The 21808-nt window shown below is 30.3% G+C and overlaps 1 protein-coding gene across 1 annotated transcript; it reads right to left on the reverse strand.

Annotated features, from left to right (window-relative positions):
* Positions 1 to 7276: 7276 nt before the first annotated feature.
* On the reverse strand, positions 7277 to 21359 carry LOC134715141 (metal transporter CNNM4-like). Its single transcript, XM_063577088.1, has 6 exons — positions 19603 to 21359; positions 16106 to 16249; positions 10980 to 11111; positions 10201 to 10356; positions 9560 to 9640; positions 7277 to 8281 (listed from the first exon to the last, which is right to left on the reverse strand). The coding sequence occupies exons 1-6, from the start codon at positions 21332 to 21334 to the stop codon at positions 7704 to 7706; spliced, it is 2823 nt and encodes a 940-aa protein (XP_063433158.1). The 5' UTR covers positions 21335 to 21359; the 3' UTR covers positions 7277 to 7703.
* Positions 21360 to 21808: the final 449 nt, after the last annotated feature.

The following is a 21808-nucleotide window of genomic DNA, read 5'->3' on the forward strand; positions in this document are numbered from 1 at the left end:
ATTATTCCCCTTCATATACGGTTCATTAACATAACATTTTTATTTTACTAATATATAGAATAAAGCATTTTTTGGTTCTCTGCTTCAATAGTCATATTTGTGCTATTTCTGAATCCACAATTAGAAGATCTAATTCAATTACTTTCAATCTAACAAATCATAAACTTTAATTTGGAAAAGTTTTTAAGTCAATAAACCATGACTTGAGTGGAGAGGGACAATTAATCAACATGGATATGAGGTGGGTTAATGCTATCACAACTAAATATCAAATAGCATTGACCTACCATTCATGTTTTGTCTTGCCTCTGTGACTTTGTTCAGGCAAACCTACAGTGTGCTTGTTAGGGGAGGGTTTGGATCCCGCTAATATGTTTAACCCCTCCACATTATTTATGTATGTGCCTGTCCCAAGTCAGAAGCCTGTAATTCAGTGGTTGTCGTTTGTTTATGTGTTACATATTTGTTTTTCGTTTATTTTTTTATATAAGTAAGGCCTTTAGTTTTCTCGTTTGAATTGTTTTACATTGTCTTATCGGGGCCTTTTATAGCTGACTATTCGGTATGGGCTTTGCTCATTGTTGAAGGCCGTAGGGTGACCTATAGTTGTTAATGTCTGTGTCATTTTGGTCTCTTGTGGACAGTTGTCTCATTGGCAATCACACCACATCTTCTTTTTTATATTGTTCCCATTCAAGAGCCTGTAGTAGAGTGGTTGTCTTTGCTTCATTTCAGTCACATTTGTTTTTGATAACACGGTTTGTTATTAACTAGGCCGTTAGTTTTCTTTTTTTTAAATTTCATGCCACAGCCTTTTTCATTCTTTTATATGGAGGTTTTCTTATTGTTGAAGGATATACAGGGTTTAAAACTGCTTATTACCACTTTATTTTAACTCTTGTGGTTTGTTGTTTCAACCCCAATCATACCACATCTCATTGTTATATACAATAATTATATTATAATTATCAGGATTAAACAGTGCAACAGTTAAAAATCCTACTACTTGATTACCAAATATAAATAGATTATTGGAAATAAATATAAACTACAATAATTCTACACTCAGTTCTAATGTCAAATCATGGCAATTTAACATGATTGGAACTAGCAGTTAGATTACTGCTTTCTGCTTTATTCTTATAATCATAACAGTGACTTTAATATAAGTCTTTGGAACTTAAACTATTAAAGTTTATTCAAAAGATTAGTTGAAATTAAAATTTTCTCAAAGAGAGTGTTCATTTATGACACCAGTGTTCTAATGGGTCAGAACTTTGTCATCAGAAGTTAACTTTTAGTTCTAAATAAAAAAAAATTACAGAATTATATGCTAAAACTGACCCTTTGTGAACCTACTCCGTTGGGTTAGTGATAGCTTTTCAATCCATTAAATTTGAGTGTAGATATCAATATATAAAACAACAAAAAGTTTTCTGAGTAAATACTACTGTGTTCGTTTATTTAAATAGAGAAGTGTAAACAAGAAATCACAAGCATAAGAGTACCATAGTGTTGAAGAAATGTACAACAAAAATGCCCTATGTAAGAAGATTGAATTCTAGAAATATCAATGCATAAATATCATTCTTATATAATAAATTTCACTTTAAACTAAGAGACACTACAGAGATCATATCATTCACCTGAAAATATATATTGAAAGTCAACAATTCCAATTCTTCATGAAATATAAGGACCTTAATTGAAGGACTTGTCATTAATTATTCCTCCTTAAGGTGGTCCCTAACACTACAGGGAGATAACTCTGTAAAATCAGTTAAACGTTTTATTAACGTCGTATTGTTAAGGGAATATTTAGCTTCTCAATGATCAAAAGTAGTGTTTGTCAAATTGCTATATTAACCAGTGTATTTTTTATGATAAAATGGTTGGTTCAAATTTTTTGAAATTTTTATATTCTTTTAAAAGAGTCAAAGTGAATACTTAGTCCAAATTTTAAGAAAATTAAACGAGCAATAAATTTAAGTCAAGGTGTTGGGTACCACCTTAAGTTAATTTGCATAAGTCATAATTTCAGATGGTAATCTTGTAGAAAGGTGAGAGCTATTTGATATGATTTTGAAAACTGAGGATATTGGGACCATTTCACCAACATTTGGCTTCTGAAGAAATATATCAATATTGTTGTTCTGTCCAAACTACATTTCAAGAATGACAACCATGTTAGTTGATTAAAATATTTTAAAACTTGACACTATAATAAAGAAGATTTTGGCAAATTGTTTACCTATAATTTACCTATTTAATTAGGAACACATTTTATTTAAAAGTGTATGGATAACAGCAGACGACAGATGTCAAGTAATACCAGTAAGCCATATTGGCCAGGACAGCTTTATCATACATTAGGTTTTGTGAAATATAAGAATTTTTCTAAAATGAATGTGATCAAAATGTCTGCATAATTATTATTCTGATGGAAATTTGAAAAGTAAAAACCACTTAAAAGTCAATTTCTACATCATACAGTTATATTAACGACAAAATTTAGGTCAATAAAGTCCTTATCTCCTGATCTGAGTTTCACAGTCCATAATATGTATGAAGCATTAATAAAATCAAATTGCCATTTTCTACTTATTATAACAAAAATATTCTTTAAGAACTTACATATCTACAGATACATAAAAATCAAACGTGTCAACACATCTATGTGTAATGAGATTATAATAGTTTGCAATCTTTAACAAGAGTTGACACACTAAAATGTCTGACCAGCTGAAATATTGAATTTGTTTAATAGGCAATCGATAAATTCACTGTCAGCAGTGTTTGGCTTTAGTTGATAGTACTTCCCTTGTGTAAATAGAATACTGTGGATTCATTATTGTTAGTTAGACACCTATTTTCATGGATTTTGTTTATACAGACGAACTACGAGTTTAAAGATTAAAAAATTCCAAATTTTCTGTAGGGTTGAATGCAGACCCCAGCAATCAGGAAATCAAATATCCACTAATATGCAGGTTTTTCTAGAACCAAGAAAATTGGTACCTACAAAACATAAATGAATCCACAGTACATGTGAACAATTCTTATTGTATGTAATGATTACTTGTGTTTCTATATACAATGTATACAACAACGCCATAAAAAGTTGATGTTATATTAAAAGGTAAACAAGTTACAGTGTGTTAGATAAAAGTGGCAAATCCTTGACAAGCATCACAGGAATTATTCACAACTAAAAATCTTATTAATGCAATGAGAAGAGAAAGATTCAAACAAATAAGCTACTAAAGTTATATACAATGTAAATGAATTCAGATTGATATATTCCTATCAGCCAATAAACATACCAAATATCATTAATCTATCATGCGAAGATACTGAGAAACTGATCTCATACTGAAAAATACAATCTGACTACTGATGTGTGAATGCAAGGTCAAGGCCATATAAAACGTAACTTAATTCAGATTGACATATTCCTACCAACCTATCAGCATACCAAATATCATTAATCTATCATGCAAAGATACTGAGAAACTGATCTCATACTGAAAACTTAATCTGACTACTGGTTTGTGAATGCAAGGTCAAGGCCATATATCAGATGGGCACACACACATGTTTGACAACCAATCCACATACCAAATAGTATGATCTATCATGTATAATCATGTATAATTAATAAGGAAAAGATCTTGCTCTAACACTTAAATACAACCACTATAGTGTGAAAATTATGCCAAGGTCATATCACAGCCACAGACTGACAAGGTCTCTTCGAAAACTATTTTGATAAACATTTTTATTACCCTTATGACAGTGGGAATTGAAATTATTCATAATTATTAATTTTGTTGCTACAAGGAAAGTAAAATAAATGTCTTGCTAACTGCAATGCTACTTGCATGTAAGACAAACAACAACAAAAAAGTATAAAAGTCGTCTTAACTCAATCATTTTTCTATATAATACATATATCAGAAATTTAAATAAAGAAAATTAATGAAAATAACTATCCTTGAAATTTTATAAATAATTATAAGATATACAGATTTTATTCTTTTCAATGAAAAATAATTTTTAAACTTTGATTAACATGTTAATAAGTTCATCGAACATAATACTACTGAAAAAAATGGTTAAAAGAGTATTTCTTAACAAAATAGCTGCTCTATGCAATAATAGTCTCCAATCAATTTAATCGTTTACATATCCAGTGATTGTTAAAGTCCATAGAGAAAATCAAAATAAATTTTGTCTTACATTAAAAAGTATAACATACTGTAAACCAACTTATTTTCGCGGATACTTTACTTTGCGTTTTACCAATTCTAGTTCATTTCGCGCCTTTTAAAATACGTGATTTTCTTATTTACTTGATGTAGATTAAAAACGATTTACTTATTCACGACGATTTATATTTGCATTATTTTTCTCCTTGCGAAAGTCGCGAAAATAAATCGCTCGCAAAAATAAGTTGGTTTACAGTGTAGGATATACCTTTTCACATTTTTTCTGATGTTTTGAGTTTCAATCTTACTTTATTCCATACTATAATTTAAACTATGAAATCAAGTTGTTGTCATATTTTTTTTCATTTTCAGATAGTAATTTTTTAGTGTGTTAAAGTGGAATGTTGAATGTGTCATAGAGATAAGAAAAATATGAACATTTGTATCTTAAACTCTTGATCTTTTTAGCATCAAAATGAAACACAACTTAAGGAAAATCTAACCAAGAAAGACAACCTTTCCTACATCAATATTGCTTACAAATGAAAAAGAATTTGTATGTAAAACAACACATCCTACTTGTTTTGCAATCAAAAATAAATCTACATAAAAAAAGCTTTTCCGTAAGTTTCCATGTCATACAAATTCTGGTCTTATTCAAAACTCCAAACAATATCATTTCAAGCTAACCTGAGAGTCATACAATCAAAAGAAGGTATATTGAACAAAAATATTACACATTTTAAAAACAAAAATTTTGTTAACAATTTTTAAGTATAAAACTGTGAATCACAATATCCTGTATATTTGCATGGTTTATACTGGATAAAATTTAACCCCTTTGCTACCTGTGTTTGAGATACATGTTAAATTTAAGATCAGTTTCAAAATTACAATTGTACACATTACTGGTTATGGTTTCAGATGTGCATTGCAAAATCCTTACTGAAATACACATCATGTTGGTTTTGAAAACAGACTCTTGTTAAGTCTAAACTGTACCAATGGTCTCTACATAGTCTGTATTGGAAACCTGATTTTCATGTAATGATGCGATAGTTCTAATATGCTTTTCTGTAAAATTTATTCCCAAATACGTTATAAAAATTGGTAACCCAATGGACAACAACATTTGAATGGAATAGAACATTCTATTAGCATTAAAATCAATTTAGTCAAGTCTGAGTCATTACTTTGTTAAAATAATTGTTAGAAGTTACTTTTTAAGTAGTCCAGCAGTTTCAGAAAAATTGAAAATATGGAAAATTTACAAATGGTCAAGGTGGACTAAATGATGACAAAAGTTTTAGCTGGCCTTTGGCTTCGTATTAAATTTTACAAAAAGTAACATATTTGGTTAAACAATGTATTAGGATCGCTGGTTTTTAATATTAGACATAGACTACAGATGCATAAAAAAACAACATCCAAATGCAAAAAATATATTGCATGGTCCTAAGATCAGATTAAGGTAACTAAAAAGGGTGACTAAGGTATTGTTTACATGCAAAAAGTTTTGTAAAGTTTTTATGATTTGCGAAAAAAAATAAAAACAATTTTGATAGAATTATTGTATACAAAGTCTTGTAATCCTAATGATCATACTGAAATGTTTGTCCATTGTACATCAATCGTTATTATAATTGAATGCAAAAAATTCTGAATTCACAGTAAGTCTCCACATTCTACAAATTATTATTTAACACACCTTTTAACTTCCATAATCTTTAATGCAAAACAATTCATTGTAAATTAAGTTCAAATCAGACAAACCTTTCAATTTTACCGCATTATGCAATAAAATTAACTACAAATAATTTAAATCTATAAAAAAACATCTATATGTAATGTATGTATTAACAAATTTTGTAACAATATTTCTATCTCTTTAAAGCACAACTTTAAAACAAAATAAACAATGTATAAGCTCTAACATCACCATTCTAAAATTTATATAAATGTGTTGACATTCAGTGTTTAATACAACTGAGAATGCTTGTGACCTAATCCAGCTCTGCAGATTTCAATAAAAGAAAATTTAAACCCATAACTAAATTAAACAAATTAAAATGAGGTAAAAGAAGTTAGATATGAAATTCATATGTCTTCTGAACAGAATTCAAAGACAGATTTAACACAGAAATTATTCACAACTATATATACAAATCAAAAACTGCTTTGAAAAAAATAGAGCGAAACAAATAAGCCACATGTACTATACAATTTAGAAATTGAGAAAATGACAAAATCTAAAAAATTATTCAAAAATTCTCATACAAGAAAATTTTTCAGCTTCAAAAATGGTCACAATTTTATAATCAAACATAATATAAAGCTAAGTATTTTTCAAGTAATTTGTTTAGACTCCTGATATACCAAAAATATTTTCAACTTTCTCATTTTCCAAATTGCATTATACTGTATAACCATATAAACACTGTCCTTCAGACTCCAGTAACATGTTTTATAATTATCACACTATTTTATTTTATCTTAGTATGGCAATTTTATCATAATCAAAATGGAAGACAATAATTAAAGATACTACAAAAAAAAAGGTTCACATAATAGTAGGAAGATGTAATATTTCTAACTGCTTTTAAAAGAATGACTCTTGGTGAAAATTTCGCATAATAGTAGGAAGATGTAATATTTCTAACTGCTTAAGAATGACTCTTGGTGAAAATTTCATGTATTTGTTTAAAAGTGAAAACAAAATATGATTCTAAGTATAAATAAGAGTTTTACTCTAAAACAATGAGTATACTGGGAATTTGTCACATTTGGCGACTATAAAGGACAATGGTTATCTAGTATTAACTGTCAAACAATAAATAATACTTCATTTCCTAACTATAAAATCCTAAGCTAAGCAACAAATGAGACCTTTGATTTATAACAACTGGTCTGTAAGTAAGTCAAACAAACTGAAAAAGTGATTTTAGATTTAAAACAAGTGATATGTAAGTAATTCTTACAAAATTATAATTTTTAAATAGTTTAAAATATAGGACAGCACAAACATTCATTACTGACTTCTGTCGATGTTGTTATGGACTTCTTTGTTATGACTTCTAAAGATTCAACATAATTTGATTTTAAAGTAGGACATTTATTTATTTAAACATTAGTATTATTAGCATATTTATGCATTTGTACAGAAAATTTTAAATATACCAAGGAATGATCTAAAAGTATATGAACATTTTCAATATATAAACTTAATACATATACTACTATAAAAATTTAACATTAACAAATACAATTATATTGTAGAACTTTAACTTTCAATTTATTCCTAATAATCTTAAACAAAAAAGTTTAAATTTGAATTCCTTTGTGAAAAAGACTACATTATTATTTCTTATTTACAAAAAACTCGATAAACTCAATTTTATCTTCAATGCTGATATTTACAATCATAAAACATCAAGACAGTTTTTTCATGTTTGTGTGACTTAGTTTCAGACCTATTTGATATTTTACAAAATGGTTTCAAATACTAGTTAATGGTACATTATCTTTGACATTCTGATCTTCATAAGATATCATGGGAGTCAATTCCTCAGCATCACAAATTAATTCTTCCTTCTTGTCACCATCTCCTTGATCAACCAACCCGTTTTCTTTCGTCGGTGAATTTTGATACACATAATTTTCATTTAGACGTGTTGGTGTTGGTTTTGATTCCTCTGGTTTATCTGAATTCGTACTCCTTCCCGACAAAGTACTTTCACTCCTGACTTTATTCGGAAGTGACGGTTGACTAGAAGTTCTACCATGCTGTGCCAAGCTTTTCTTATCAACAAGAATTAAATCACTATTATTAGATGAGTTAGTCAACCAGCTTGCTTTCTGCATTTCACGATCGTATGCTTCATTTTCTTCCTCTTCTCTGACCGTGGTTTTACCAATCAAAGTGACCTTCCTTGATGCTATATAATGAGCACGTCTAACCTTTAAGAAGATAATTGTGGAAGTGGCTTTCAGCGAGAAGTCAGGAATGTACACATCCCCCTTTAAGTAAATACTATCTGTACTATGCTGAGGAGCCAAACTAGACTCGTTCACCTCTAAAAATAGAATTGACATAATTTGTTATACGATACTATATTTCCACCCAAAATCATAAATTAACCACAGAAGGTATTTACCAATTTATGTGCTTCTCATGAGCATGTGTACTTACTGTCAAGTTAACGGGATAATATACTACCCTAAACCAAAACTTTAATAAATCTCTGACTAAAAATTAAACTGGATGCAGGGTAGACAGACACAAAGACTGAAAACACAATGCTCTTCTTTACTAGGTGACACATACAAATGGTGAATAATCTGGTGTTAAATCTATATCTTATTTATGATGATGGGTATGCTGTTAACCAGATAAAATTCTGAACATAAAAATTCAGATATTGGAGATCAAAACTGACGAGATTTTTTTAAGAAAACAAAGTTGGATACATAGAAAGTGGCTGTTTGAGTCAGGTGGGTTAATCAAAGTGCTTGTAAGCACTCAGGGATAAAGATTGCTTTAATTTATAAGTGGAGAGTAAAATTGAACATTGCATAAAGCATTGGTTGTAGTTGATTCAACAACAATTATATGGACAAAAATTTTGAAGTCCGTTTCTGTGTGTGTTACATTTTAATGTTGTCGTTGTTCTCCTATTATATCTAATGCGTTTCCCTCAGTTTTAGTTTGTTACCCCAATTTTGTTTTTTGTCCATAGATTTACAAGTTTTGAACAGCGGTATACTACTGTTGCCTTTATTTGAAGAATACTTTAAAATTTACATCATTTACATTTTTAGAACAGATATAATATTCCTACAAGTTATGTAGTATTCTTATCAAGTATAACATAATTTTGTAACTTGAGCATCTGAGCATATATTTCATTGATAGATTTCTGGAAGTGTTAATTGTTAGGATGTTTAGAATACTATGATCAATGCAGTATATTGTAAGTACCTCAAAAGTAGTGATCCACCTTGGAAGAATAAGACATCAAGACATTGCAATCTTTACCCAAAAGTAAACAATACTGTAAACCAACTTATTTTCGCGAGCGATTTATTTTCGCAATTTCAGTGAGTAAAAAAATAAAACTAATATAAATCGTCACGAATATGTCAATCTTTGATCTTTCCTTAATAAACTTCATCAAGTAAATCAGATAATCGCAAAATTAAATAGCCGTGAAGTGGTCAAGAAAGGGTAAAACGCGAAATAAAGTATCCGCGAAAATAAGTTGGTTTACAGTACCTTGCATCTTTATATCATATGGAAAGTTACTTATAACTAAGTTCTTAGTCATTAAATCAGTTGTTTAACTAATACTTACCAAGAGCCTGAACACCATAATATGTGAAAGGCCCTCCATCAAACTCAAGCTTTTCTTTTCCAATGGATACATGACCATGTCCTACAAAATTGGCAGAAATATTCAGTTAAAATTAAATCAGTAAATCAAAGATACATAAAACTAAAAGGAAATCACAAGATAAATGTATAAGATTAATGAAAAATAATTGTTGCCATTTTTGGTTCCAATTGGTAGTTTTATACAAGAGGATTTCTATGAAAGTTAACAGACAATTGAAGACGCACTCCAAATGATGATTAAAGCTCACATTGTCCTGTGGGTAAAATGAGCAAATAATATATATAAAAAAAACATGCATCACTTGACTTCTCTCCTCTATTACCGTAGTTACTGTGCCTTGTATATCAAATACATCTCAGTTTCTAACTGATTTGTGCTTCTTCATGAAAATGTGAAGTATAATGTAAATAAAGATTTACTTTTCACCCACAGAAAGTAAATGTGCATTTTTTAGTGATTGTTTTTTTTCAAAGAGAAAATAACAATGATGCCAAAATTTTGAAGATTACAGATCATTCTGGTCTCTGATGAAACTGGTAAAATACATTAAATCTCTATAAATTTGTTCATCTAATTTGCCTTTAGAAAAGGTTTAGTACCTTCTAAGATTAAAACAAAAAAATCACAAGGAGTATTCTCTTTATAAATTTGACATTCTTTCTTTTCGTTGTTAATAACTTCTTCATAAATATTCTGTTTGATCAGCCTCTTCAGAACGTTTGGTGATATGTACTCTTCCTTGAACAAGTCCACAGCTACAAATAAATTTCAAAAGTCAAGGTCACGATGATGTTTATAGTTCACAAGTCAGTTAAATATGCAAGTAAATATTCAAAAAAAGATAAAATGTTAAGTAATGAAATTCATAATGTGTAAAACATGATAAACTGTATAAAGAGATGAAGGTTTAACAACTGCAATTATGTATATAACATGTGATTTGTCAAATGATTACATGCACTGTAGTACAAAATGATGTTCACCTAATTTTTATTTTTTTAATTTCCCATTTATTTCTTTTTTTATATAGTTATATCTTGTCATGATGGTATTTCTAACAGAATAAAACTGTTGTTTACAATGCCACATTAGAACTTTTTTGTGACCTCTCAAATTTCATTGATTTTTTTGTGAAGGTTAGAATTTGAACATGCTGTGCATGTAAAAAGTATTTGACACAGTTATTGACAAATTAGACTACTGCTCATCTGGATGACTAAATACAAATATCATAAGAGAAATAGAATACTGCCTGGATGAAAAGGGTATTCTTTCTTGATTGTTTTGTGTTGAGGGATTGCTGTCCATTGATGTTTGGTTCATATTTCTTTTGAACTCTAAACGCCTCGATGTATTTGTAGTAGGTATAAAACCTTACATGTAGACAAGAATTGAAATGCAGCCAAAGCTAGATGTGATGATATCCAAGGCTTGTGACCATCGTCAGGGTTGGTAAACATACTGAAATCCTGTTTCTCTATCCTTCTTTGCTTCTTCTGTCTATTATCAGCTACAATAAAGATAATAAATTGTTAACTTAAATCTTAAAGTCATATGAAACGAGTGACTGGTGGAAAATAATGTTTACCGGTATTCAATTCTTGAACCAATGCATGTATTTATAATAAACTTAAGTCTTCTGGGCATGATTTTATCCTTTTTTACGCAAACATATCATATAATCTTCAATTTTTTTCTCTCCGTCTGTTATGATGTGAAAATATGGTGGCTAATATTATTTGTTGTGTTGAAGCCGAAGTTTACTGATTGTCACTTTATAGTAAACAATCAACAAAGAAGCATTGATATCGTGCAAAGTGCACATGTATACATGTACAATAAGATGATAGTTTATTTCAATGAGAGACCCATGGACATTGCGATCACCGGATTTTAACATGCTAAGGTCATTTTGTATATGGAAAATATGTAGGCAAATTGCTTCCTGGAAGCAAGCAATTAAAAAAAGTAAACTTTATCTAAATGTGGACAAATTTCCTTTCTCAATTTTAAATCAGAGAATTTTCTTCAGAAAAAAGTATATGTACATAGATTTTACAATGTAACTATTCATTTAGTTATAACAAACATATGCATATTTTTTTTTAATATGGACAAATTCCTGATTTAAAATATTATAAATGTATGCTAACAAATTAAGGATGCATAACTCTTCTTTCTGTATTTACTACTATAAGTTTTATGGTTTACTACTGACCCCCTACAGATCCATTGAGGGTTAGTAAATTCATAGAGAATGAGGCCAGAGGTTGAACCTACTATGGTGTTTTTTTCCCCTATATGGTATGTAGGGGATGTTAATAGTTAACCATACATGTATAATGATATTATCACATGCTAGACTTTTTTCACTGTGTTTTGTAAAAAAAATAAACAAATGAAACACAACAACATTAATAATTGATGTCACCACCAGAATAAGGACAAAATAAAGCTGATATGGGTACAATAAAAAAGAACTTATACCATATTTATGCATTTACAAAGTTTAATTTCAGACTTTTTAGATCAATAAGTCTATCAAGGTCAATTAAGTCTATCAAGGTCAATCCAGTCTATAAACACCATTGATATATATCAAGTTCTTGTTTGCTTTTTGATTAATTATCATTTAAATTTCTGCTATCCATATTAAGTAATTAGTTTCATGTTAATGCACACCATTAATTTCTATAAAGCAAAGGTACTACTAAACCTTAATACAAATCAAATCACTGACATTTTTTAATTTATTCTACAATGTGAATATAACTGACATGGCCTTCAATATACTGGACATCTATGACGTCCATTATTATGATTCATAATGATGACATGAAATAACATATATCATCTTGTCTGAATATTAATTAATTACAAAGACCTTCACAAGTATGATGTGGTAAATTTAAAATAAAAAAAATACATATTTATCATATGCAAATTAGAACACTTTATAAAACTTACATTGTATACTAATGTTTAAATATTCATTTTAAAATGTTATATGTGCATTTTGCATTGCATTAAGTTGGACAAATATAGATTATTTTTCATCTCTACACACAAAAAATGCAGAGAAAAGTCAAAGAGTCTTCAAATACTGATGATACACCATTCAAAGCAAATTAAACAACTTGCAGATCTTGTCTTACTTATCATTTTGCCTTTTAAAGACTAAAAACATTTCTATCTATCTAGTATAGATTTTGAAAAAAATACTTGAAACATAACAACTTAATTGTGTGTTTGTATTTTTTTTTTATCACACCACTTTAAGTGATAGTGATTGATGCACTAGTCCTTTGCTTTTTGATTTTTTTTGCTGTACATGTTCTGGTTTTTTTTCATGGATGGATACCTCATATCCTTTACAGGGTTTTAAAGGGGGATCTTTTTTAATATGCACAGGAGTGACTAACACTAAGTTAAACTAATTCTTTTATATTAACCGTCTCTGTAGTTTTTTTTCCCTTGTATGTGACAAAGCTCCTAGTGGTGGCAATAGATCATGTCACGTCCAAACGCCATAGGGTTTGAAAGTTAGAGATAAAAACGATGTTTCTACATATATCACAGCTGGGGAGGCTCAGTTGAACTTAGTTTTTTTTTTATCTAAACCTTCATTGTAGGGTTTTCATACCTTCTATAGTGGTGAATAATCATGTCAAGTTTCATTTTTAAACACCAAAAGGTTTAAGAGTAGCCAGCTGAGGAACAACTCAGGGTGTGGGAATTTCTCTTTGCTTTGAAGACCCATTGGTGGCATTCGGTTGCTGTCTCTTTGACATTTTCCCCATATCCATTCTCAATTTTATTTTTATTTATTAGCAAAGAATTTTCAAACAGATTGATCGTTAATCTTTTGGAAATTCCTAACTTCAATTCCAACAGACAACACAGGACATAGCTTTTACGATCTAATTCTTCTGCTGCATAAATGTATGAAACAATTTCCGATTTAATTGAATTGTTGAGATAATAGAATACTAGATAATCAATAGAGAACCTCCCGTTACAGTATAGGTAATCGATGGGTACCACCCTGTAACTTTATGGTAGTACGACTATAAACAATATCTAATCAATATATATACTACTGCTGTATCTTGGCTAATAAAAAGTTAATAACACCACATAAATCAATATATCTATACCTCTTATAAGTGTTTGTACTGATTAATTCTCATTACTCACAAGTGAGCCTGGAGGGAAAAAAAATATACTGTAATTTCAGAGGGACCATCTATCTTATATTTCAACAAACTTTAACAAACTCTGAATGCATCCAATAACAAGACTGTTAATTTAGACCTGACCTTGAAATTTAAAATATTTATAACATTGAAATTAATTGAAATTCATGGAAAGTCATTCTCAATGATATTAAGCAATTAAGCAGCTTTCAGCCTAATGGATTGACTACCTGTTTTTCTATCGATCTATGTAGGGATTTCCATAGTTAAGATTATACTGATCTTAACCTAACTAGGCTATATAGTTAATTGTGTTGAAGTGTTTATATTTGTACTCTTAATTCCACAGAAACCCATTAGGCCAATTTTTGTTTTAAATTTCTGATAATGTTTATTACTTTCCTATACTTGATTCATAATAAACGTTAAATACAGATTTCACAATATTTTAAAGGCCAGGGGAAGAGTATTTATATACATGTTTCCTGAAGTTTTTGAAAAGATTGCCATGAATGCAATAATGATAGTCCAAGATGTCATGTTTATTGTTTGAAATTAATCTCTTAGTGCTTAAAGTAATAAAGAATTAAACCATGAGCCCATGATAAACTGGTCGCTTTTTCAGTGAATAAAGTTCCATTACATTTGTCATATAAGAAATTTATAAAACTATAGGGAGCTTACTATACTAGATATAACCTATTTCTTAAATTAGCTTGATTACCTTACATGATAAAAAAAGAGGAATTTCACTGCCGTATTTAATTAGTATATCATGAAATGGTATAAATTGATAACCCTGAAAGTGCATGTATCAAAATTATGCTGAAACTGACTCTTCAGGAAACAATTACATAATGAAACTACAATATACAGATTACTAGTATATGTTTTTTTTTTTAAATGACTAGAAAAGTAAATGTTATATTAATAATTCTTTCTTTACACTGTTAGATAAGAATCATTGAATCATAAGGATAAATCTTAAGTTCATCACTGTCCTATTTACCAATTTCTACTTCAAACATCTAGTGACCGCCTTAAAAAAATTGAAGATTATGTCACAAACTTGTCTGTTTATTTTTCTTGTTTTATTACAAATAGTAATTTTATCCTACATTAATAGATCACCCTGTGCTTAACAAATATATTTGTACGTATAAAGACACGTAAAAAAAATCTGGTCATATGAATGTTAATCATTGTTATTTATTTATACACATGTATTTAAATTGTAGTTTTCCTGTTTGTAAGATTTAGTTTTTACTCAGAATTTTCACTAAATACCATTTTTCATAACTAATAGAAATAGAATTATTTTAGTTTAACATGTTTAAGATGACATATGCGTTTTGCGGGTTTTTATTAAAAATAAATGAGCCTTTACACAATTATACTACATTTTGTTGTACATAGGAATTGTTTAGATGACATATGTGTTTTTGGAAATTAGCATTTACTGTGATAATTATTTCTCTTTTTCTTGAAAAATGACCTTTGCAATGACATTCTATAATCATAAGTCATTCATTGTTTTATCATATAAACAAATAACCCCTACACAAAAAGCAGAAATCTGTTCAACTGCCAGTAATTGAACTGCATCTGCACATGTACAGCTGTGGGTTTTTTTTACAATTCCTTGCAAAGCTCTTCTCCCTTGATCAATTGAGACAAGTTCCATAACATGGGGAGATAAAGGAATTCATTGCAAGGTAACTGAAGATGAGCCAGAAACCAAACAATCCTTGCCAAGCTGGTGCAGTGAAAATGGTTTTACAACAAATCTTTCTTTTATGTATCTTGTACTGGTTCAAGAGAAGTGCAAGTGGACTGTTATTTAAATTTATGATGTCAAATGTATCTTTTTTAATAAATAAAAAAAGGACTACAGCCCAATTGGTGCTTTAATAATATGCTCAGAGTTCTTCCAAAAATCCCGAGCCTGAAAACATAATATCCCAACATCCCGAAATTCGAAAATCCCAAGCTTAAAAACACCGGATCCTGGCGTTCCAAAAAAGGTCCTGCCCCCTCATACATAATGTGATGTGTATTTTCTTATCTTAATTTAAAATAGCATGTGTCTGGAAAAAACAGTTGTATGGATTTGTTATATTATCCCTCCCACCTCCCTCCATTGGAGAACCTCCAGTTCTATACAATTTAAATTTCACTACTGAATCCCATAGCCTTCTTTTGCTTCTAAGTAATTATCTCCCTTCTGTAAAGACACAATGATTGATAATTATCCATATAATATGAAAAGCTGATTATTAATGAATGATTGTATCTATCTATATCATACTTAGGGTATCAGTCTCGTCTATGATTTCTGACTGTATGATCTCCTCAATAACATCCTCCAGAGTCAGAACTCCAAGGGTCTCGTAAAATGGGTCACCGTCACCTTCACTGTTCACTCTACGGATCACTGCCAAATGAGAATGACCTACAAAATCAGTATAAAGTATATTAAATAATACCCTTTTACTCATGTGTTACAAAACATGTACAGTGGAACAGGGACTAACCCTGTTCATATTACTAAGGACTGTTTTGAAGAGGTATAGGCAATGACTAAGGTTTATCTTTAGTCTCAAAAAAAGTATATGCTATATTTCACATATTTGCTTAAATTCTAAACAATTCCAATTCATGTAGGTCTTCTGGATTCATTTTCCCTAGTTTCCTAATATATCTTTCAATCCCTAATCTCAATTTAAAAGTAATATAAGCAGTGGCAGAGACAGGTGGAGGGGTGGTTCTTAGGGTTAAGACCCCCATTTTTATATGATTAATGCTTTTAAATGAGAACATACAATGCATGGTTGACCCCCCTTTTTATCCTTGGTTATTATAACCCCCTTTTAAAAATGGCTGAATCAGACCCTGGTTATGAGATATCATATTTAAAACATAATATACAAATGATATAATACACATGTACTGTAAATACTGGATAAGGTTATGTCATAAGTATATGTATGGACACAGAAGTGGCCTTACAAATAACAGCTATGTAACATGTAAATAAGGTGATGTGAACATTTTGTAATCATGCTCAAGGCCTTTGTATGTATGTCTGTCAATCATGTAAGGTCATCATATGACAATTCAGACCGGTTAACAGATTTTTTTCACAAACAATTAATTTTTTGTATCAATATTCCTGATACATGTACATATATGAGCCTCCTCATGGGTTTTTTGATTATGTAATTATTTGGCCGATTTTATAATGATTATATTGATTACAAGACAAAAAATTTCATCATTAAATAATTTGATAAATCAGGACTGTATTTTTGATTATCTTGTAAAAAAATAAAAAATAATGAATTATATTGGCAAAAATTTGTGATTACTTGGACATCCCCATGAGGTGCCTCATAAATATTTCGTTTGTCCCTATTCAGGTGAATTATTTAGAAAACTTGTGCCAAAAGCAATGAATGAAATGATAGCATGTCAAACATGCATAAGGTCATACAATGTACATGTGATCAGAATTTTTGAAACATGCATACATGTTACATGTAAATTGTTATGAAATATATATGCAACAAATCTGAATTATGTAAATAAGTTTAACCCATGTGAATGTTCAATTCAACTCACATGAAATGTGGGTTTACATGTTCATATATATATATGTCAAAAGGCAAGCAAACAACAACAACAAAATACAAAAGGATATCTATTAAAATAGGTCAACATACAGACCTGCAAATATCTTAAATGTGTTAACATGTATTTTTATTAAGCAGAAACTTTCAACATGATCAAACATTTCTGTATTTGTGAGATTGCTATTATTAAACAATTCTCTTTACTCTTATGTGAAGCCACCCCCCTCACCCGGAATGAGAAATTGAAACAAACACAAAGCAAACAAACCATTTTAGAGAGGGTCAATTTGCCATATTTAGTTTTATTCTTTATTATATATACACATGTAATGTTGTTCTTCATGTATCTATTTTTCATTTTAGCAATTATAAGTGCATGAGGACAAGGAACACTGTAGGGTAATTTTTTTAAACACAGATTTAAGAGATTCATTACCACTGCTTCTATTGATTATAAGATATTTCACCATTTGAGGACTTCCTAACTTTAAAACCATCAAGCTTGTTGAGATGTTATATTCAAAATTTATCTCCTGTAAGTGAAGAAATACAACACATGTATCATACTACATGTATATCTGGATAAAAGAGGGACGAAAGATACCAAAGGGACAGTCAAACTCGTAAATCTAAAACAAACTGACAATGCCATGGCTAAAAATGAAAAAGTCAAACAGAAAAACAATAGTACACATGACACAACATAGAAAACTAAAGAATAAACAACACGAATCCAACCAAAAACCAGGGGTGATCTCAGGTGCTCCGGAAGGGTAAGCAGATCCTGCTCCACATGCGGTACCCGTTGTGTTGCTAATATGGATAATATATCAAAACATTAGTATTGCAGACTAAAAATGTATTCCAACTGCAAGATGTATACATGTACATTGTAATGCAATGTATGTTATTATTGACAGGTCATAAAGTACACACCAAATATAGCAGGTCAGACAAATAGCAGATAAAACAGATATTATTTATAATACTTTATATATTATGTAAACACATCAATGACATCTTCCTATTTGTACATGATAACAGTAATCAAGACTGTTTATCAATTGTTTATCAGTTACAAGAAGAAATGCATGGAAATAAATAAAATATACATGTACAATGTATATATATACTACATTGTATATATCTGCCTGTGTGTAGTGACAACTGCACTGTATATACTACATTGTACATGTATAAACTACTGACAGTACTTGTACTGCTGTGTCACATCATTTCATATTTACATGTAAGAGTGTAGTTTATCCCAGCTCATTAATATGAATCAATAGTGATTTTCCATCTCTACTTATTGGGAATTTTCAGCAGAATACCATTTTTTTATGAGGTTAGACAATGATGAACAGCTGCTTTAATACATCCAGCAACAAAATAAACTGCATGCATATTTAGGACAAGATCATGTTTATATAATATTTAGTACAAGGTAACAGTCTGCAGGAAGGCATGACAATGATGCATCACCCTACCCAGACACATTTTCCTGACTCCAAGCCTACATTTGTACCTGTCTTTGCTCTTACTCGTACTGCAAACTCAACTGAGAAGCAACAAATACCACTTTAAAAGACTTTGGCTTGACCTTGTACGGGCTGAACCTAATGTATGCAAGAACTCCCACACTTGTGGCGAAGACGCTACCACAAGACCACTGAAGCTGTATGTACATGTACATGTAGCTATAATATGCATGCATGTTTTGAACCTATTTGCATACATTTTTGTGAATACATGTACCCCAATGCATGTACATGTATACATTTTTGTACATAAAATTACCATCTACAAATGTAGACGTAACTCACATTTTTGAATACATGTATGCATACATGAACAAAATATATAGTAATACATGTTCATCTTTGCAAACAAATATCTTAATATATAGTTTTGCTCATATGCAGCTTGGGATATATATGCATATATACATGTTCATGTAATTATCATTGTCATGAATTTGCATATAATTTTGTATTTTAGAATACATATGTGCATTTAAGTGTATATACACACCTTAGGGTGCGGGAATTTCTCGCTACATTGAAGACCTGTTGGCGACCTTCTGCTGTTGTTTTTTCTATGATCAGGTTGTTGTCTCTGACACATTCCCCATTTCCATACTCAATTTTACTTTGTATATAAATGTTATTACCTTGTCTAAATTCAGTGAGCATAGCATCTAATTTGAGATCATCAAACACATAGATCAATGGATGCTGGTAGAATTTCAGCACAGTTTTAAGTAGGGTTTTATCATCAGGGTCAATTAAAGTCAAATCCTTGATATTTAACAAATGTACAATGTTTGTTTTATCTCCCTCATATACTGGAATACGAGTGTAACCTCTCCTTTGAATTTCAGCGATTGTATCAAAATCTAGTTTACTGTTTATATCAATCATGAACACATCTTCAATTTTAGTCATGACTTCTGTAACTGACTTCCTGGTCAATTCTAACGCCCCAGCTATTATATTTACTTCATCATTTTTAAGTTCATTGAAATCTTTAGTCACTTTAATCAATTCTTGAAGTTTTTCTCTGTCATACACATGTCCAATTTCTTCGCCTAAAATTTTGTCTAGAAGTAAACTGATTGGGAAAGAGAGTGGAAATGTGAGAACCATGAAAATTCTTGTAATCCATATGGTTTTTGCTCCAACAGCTAAGCCATGTCTTGAGCAAACAGCTTGTGGTATAATTTCTCCAAATACGACAATTCCCATTGTGGCTGCAATAACAGCAATTAATCCATTACTTAAATCATCCAATAAAATTGTAAGAGAATTATTTACCAGCACATTGCCCAAGAGAAGTGTGCACAACAAAAAGTTTCCCCTTTTACGAACTGGGGAAATTGTTTTTGCATATTTCTTTTCATTTTTGGACCCACAGCGTTCAATAATTTTCAGTTCTGTTTTATCTAACGCCATCAGTCCTAAATTTAAACCACTAAATAAACCTGATAAAACTAACAGAGAAGCAATAAGAATAATTTGCATCGACATGGGTAACATTGTTGTTTTTTCTACTCTGACACGGACATCTATTGTAAGAAATTTGTTTGACCCCTGATGGATCCATTCTGCAGATTTCTGAGGATTTCTCAAACAAATGTAATAATGCTGACCTCCACCCAGTTGTTGAAGAGTCACTGATACAGAAGAAAGTACATCACTTTCAACAGTGACATTGAAAATATTTGTTTCCAGAAAGATTCCACAGGATCCTGTAACATCCTTTTTAGAAGTAAATGCCAGCTGTCCATTCTGTTTAAACCCATCAAAATGTTGACCTACAAAAAATATATTTTGAGGTTCATCTGAATAGAGTAAAATGCTTCCATCATTGTTAATTGTGCTGTCAGGTTCTCCTGTAACTACAGAGAGAATTTTAGGAGGTTCTATCTCTCCTATACCTACTCGTAATATATTGGAATCTCCTTGGTGGACCCAATCATCATTTTTTTTGGAGCAGATGTAAAGATACTTGTTTGTTACATTTCCAGATGATAACTTTGTATTTGGAATCTGTTCCAAAGTAACTGTAACAGAGGCATACTGTCCATCGGCGGTTGGTGTCAAATCAAATGACTTTGTCCTGTCGTAATCATCACAATTACCACTTGTATCTCTTCTTAAAGTGAATGCTATCTGGGCTTGACCTTTTTCCACTTCGGAGAAGTTCGTTCCGACCAAAAGTAACTTATGTGCGATTTTTGGATAAAGCAGCAGTGTTCCAGTCTCATCTCGTATGTTTCCAGGTTCCTGGGATATAATCCCAAGTATTTCTGGTGCATTTCCCTTTACTTGACCTAAAACTGCGATATAAATGCTCAAAATAAACAGTAAACTTTTTAGAGTCCTGTTGACAGTTTCACCCATTTGTAAGATTTGTTGCGGAAGTAGATTAAATGTCGGAACATATCGGTTTATTTTCGTTCCGGAAAAAAAAGTAACTGTGATATCGAGTTGCCGAGACGAGACTAAAATAAGTTCAACAATGATTAGTTAAAAATGTAGTTCAATAATTCAATCATATATAGTCCACTCCAAAAATGTTCTTACATTTCAACTAAAATGGCGATATTTTTCATTATACCATTACAGAGATTGTATTATATGTCTCTGATATTACCAAATAACTTGATGAGCGATTATTATAAAACAGATACCATAACCTGCAGAAATATCTGAATATTTATTGTTTATCTGGCCATAATGTTGAAGAGGTTCGTTTTTATTATTTGATGGGATAAACACAAATGCCATTTTTGTGATTTTAATTTGGTTAGAATGCATTCGTGGGACAAAAGTCAGTTCTCACTAAAAAAAAATGCCCAAACATTTCTACTAAAA

This window comes from Mytilus trossulus, chromosome 4 (genome assembly GCF_036588685.1).
Source record: "Mytilus trossulus isolate FHL-02 chromosome 4, PNRI_Mtr1.1.1.hap1, whole genome shotgun sequence".
Classification (NCBI taxonomy): Eukaryota; Metazoa; Mollusca; class Bivalvia; order Mytilida; family Mytilidae; genus Mytilus; species Mytilus trossulus.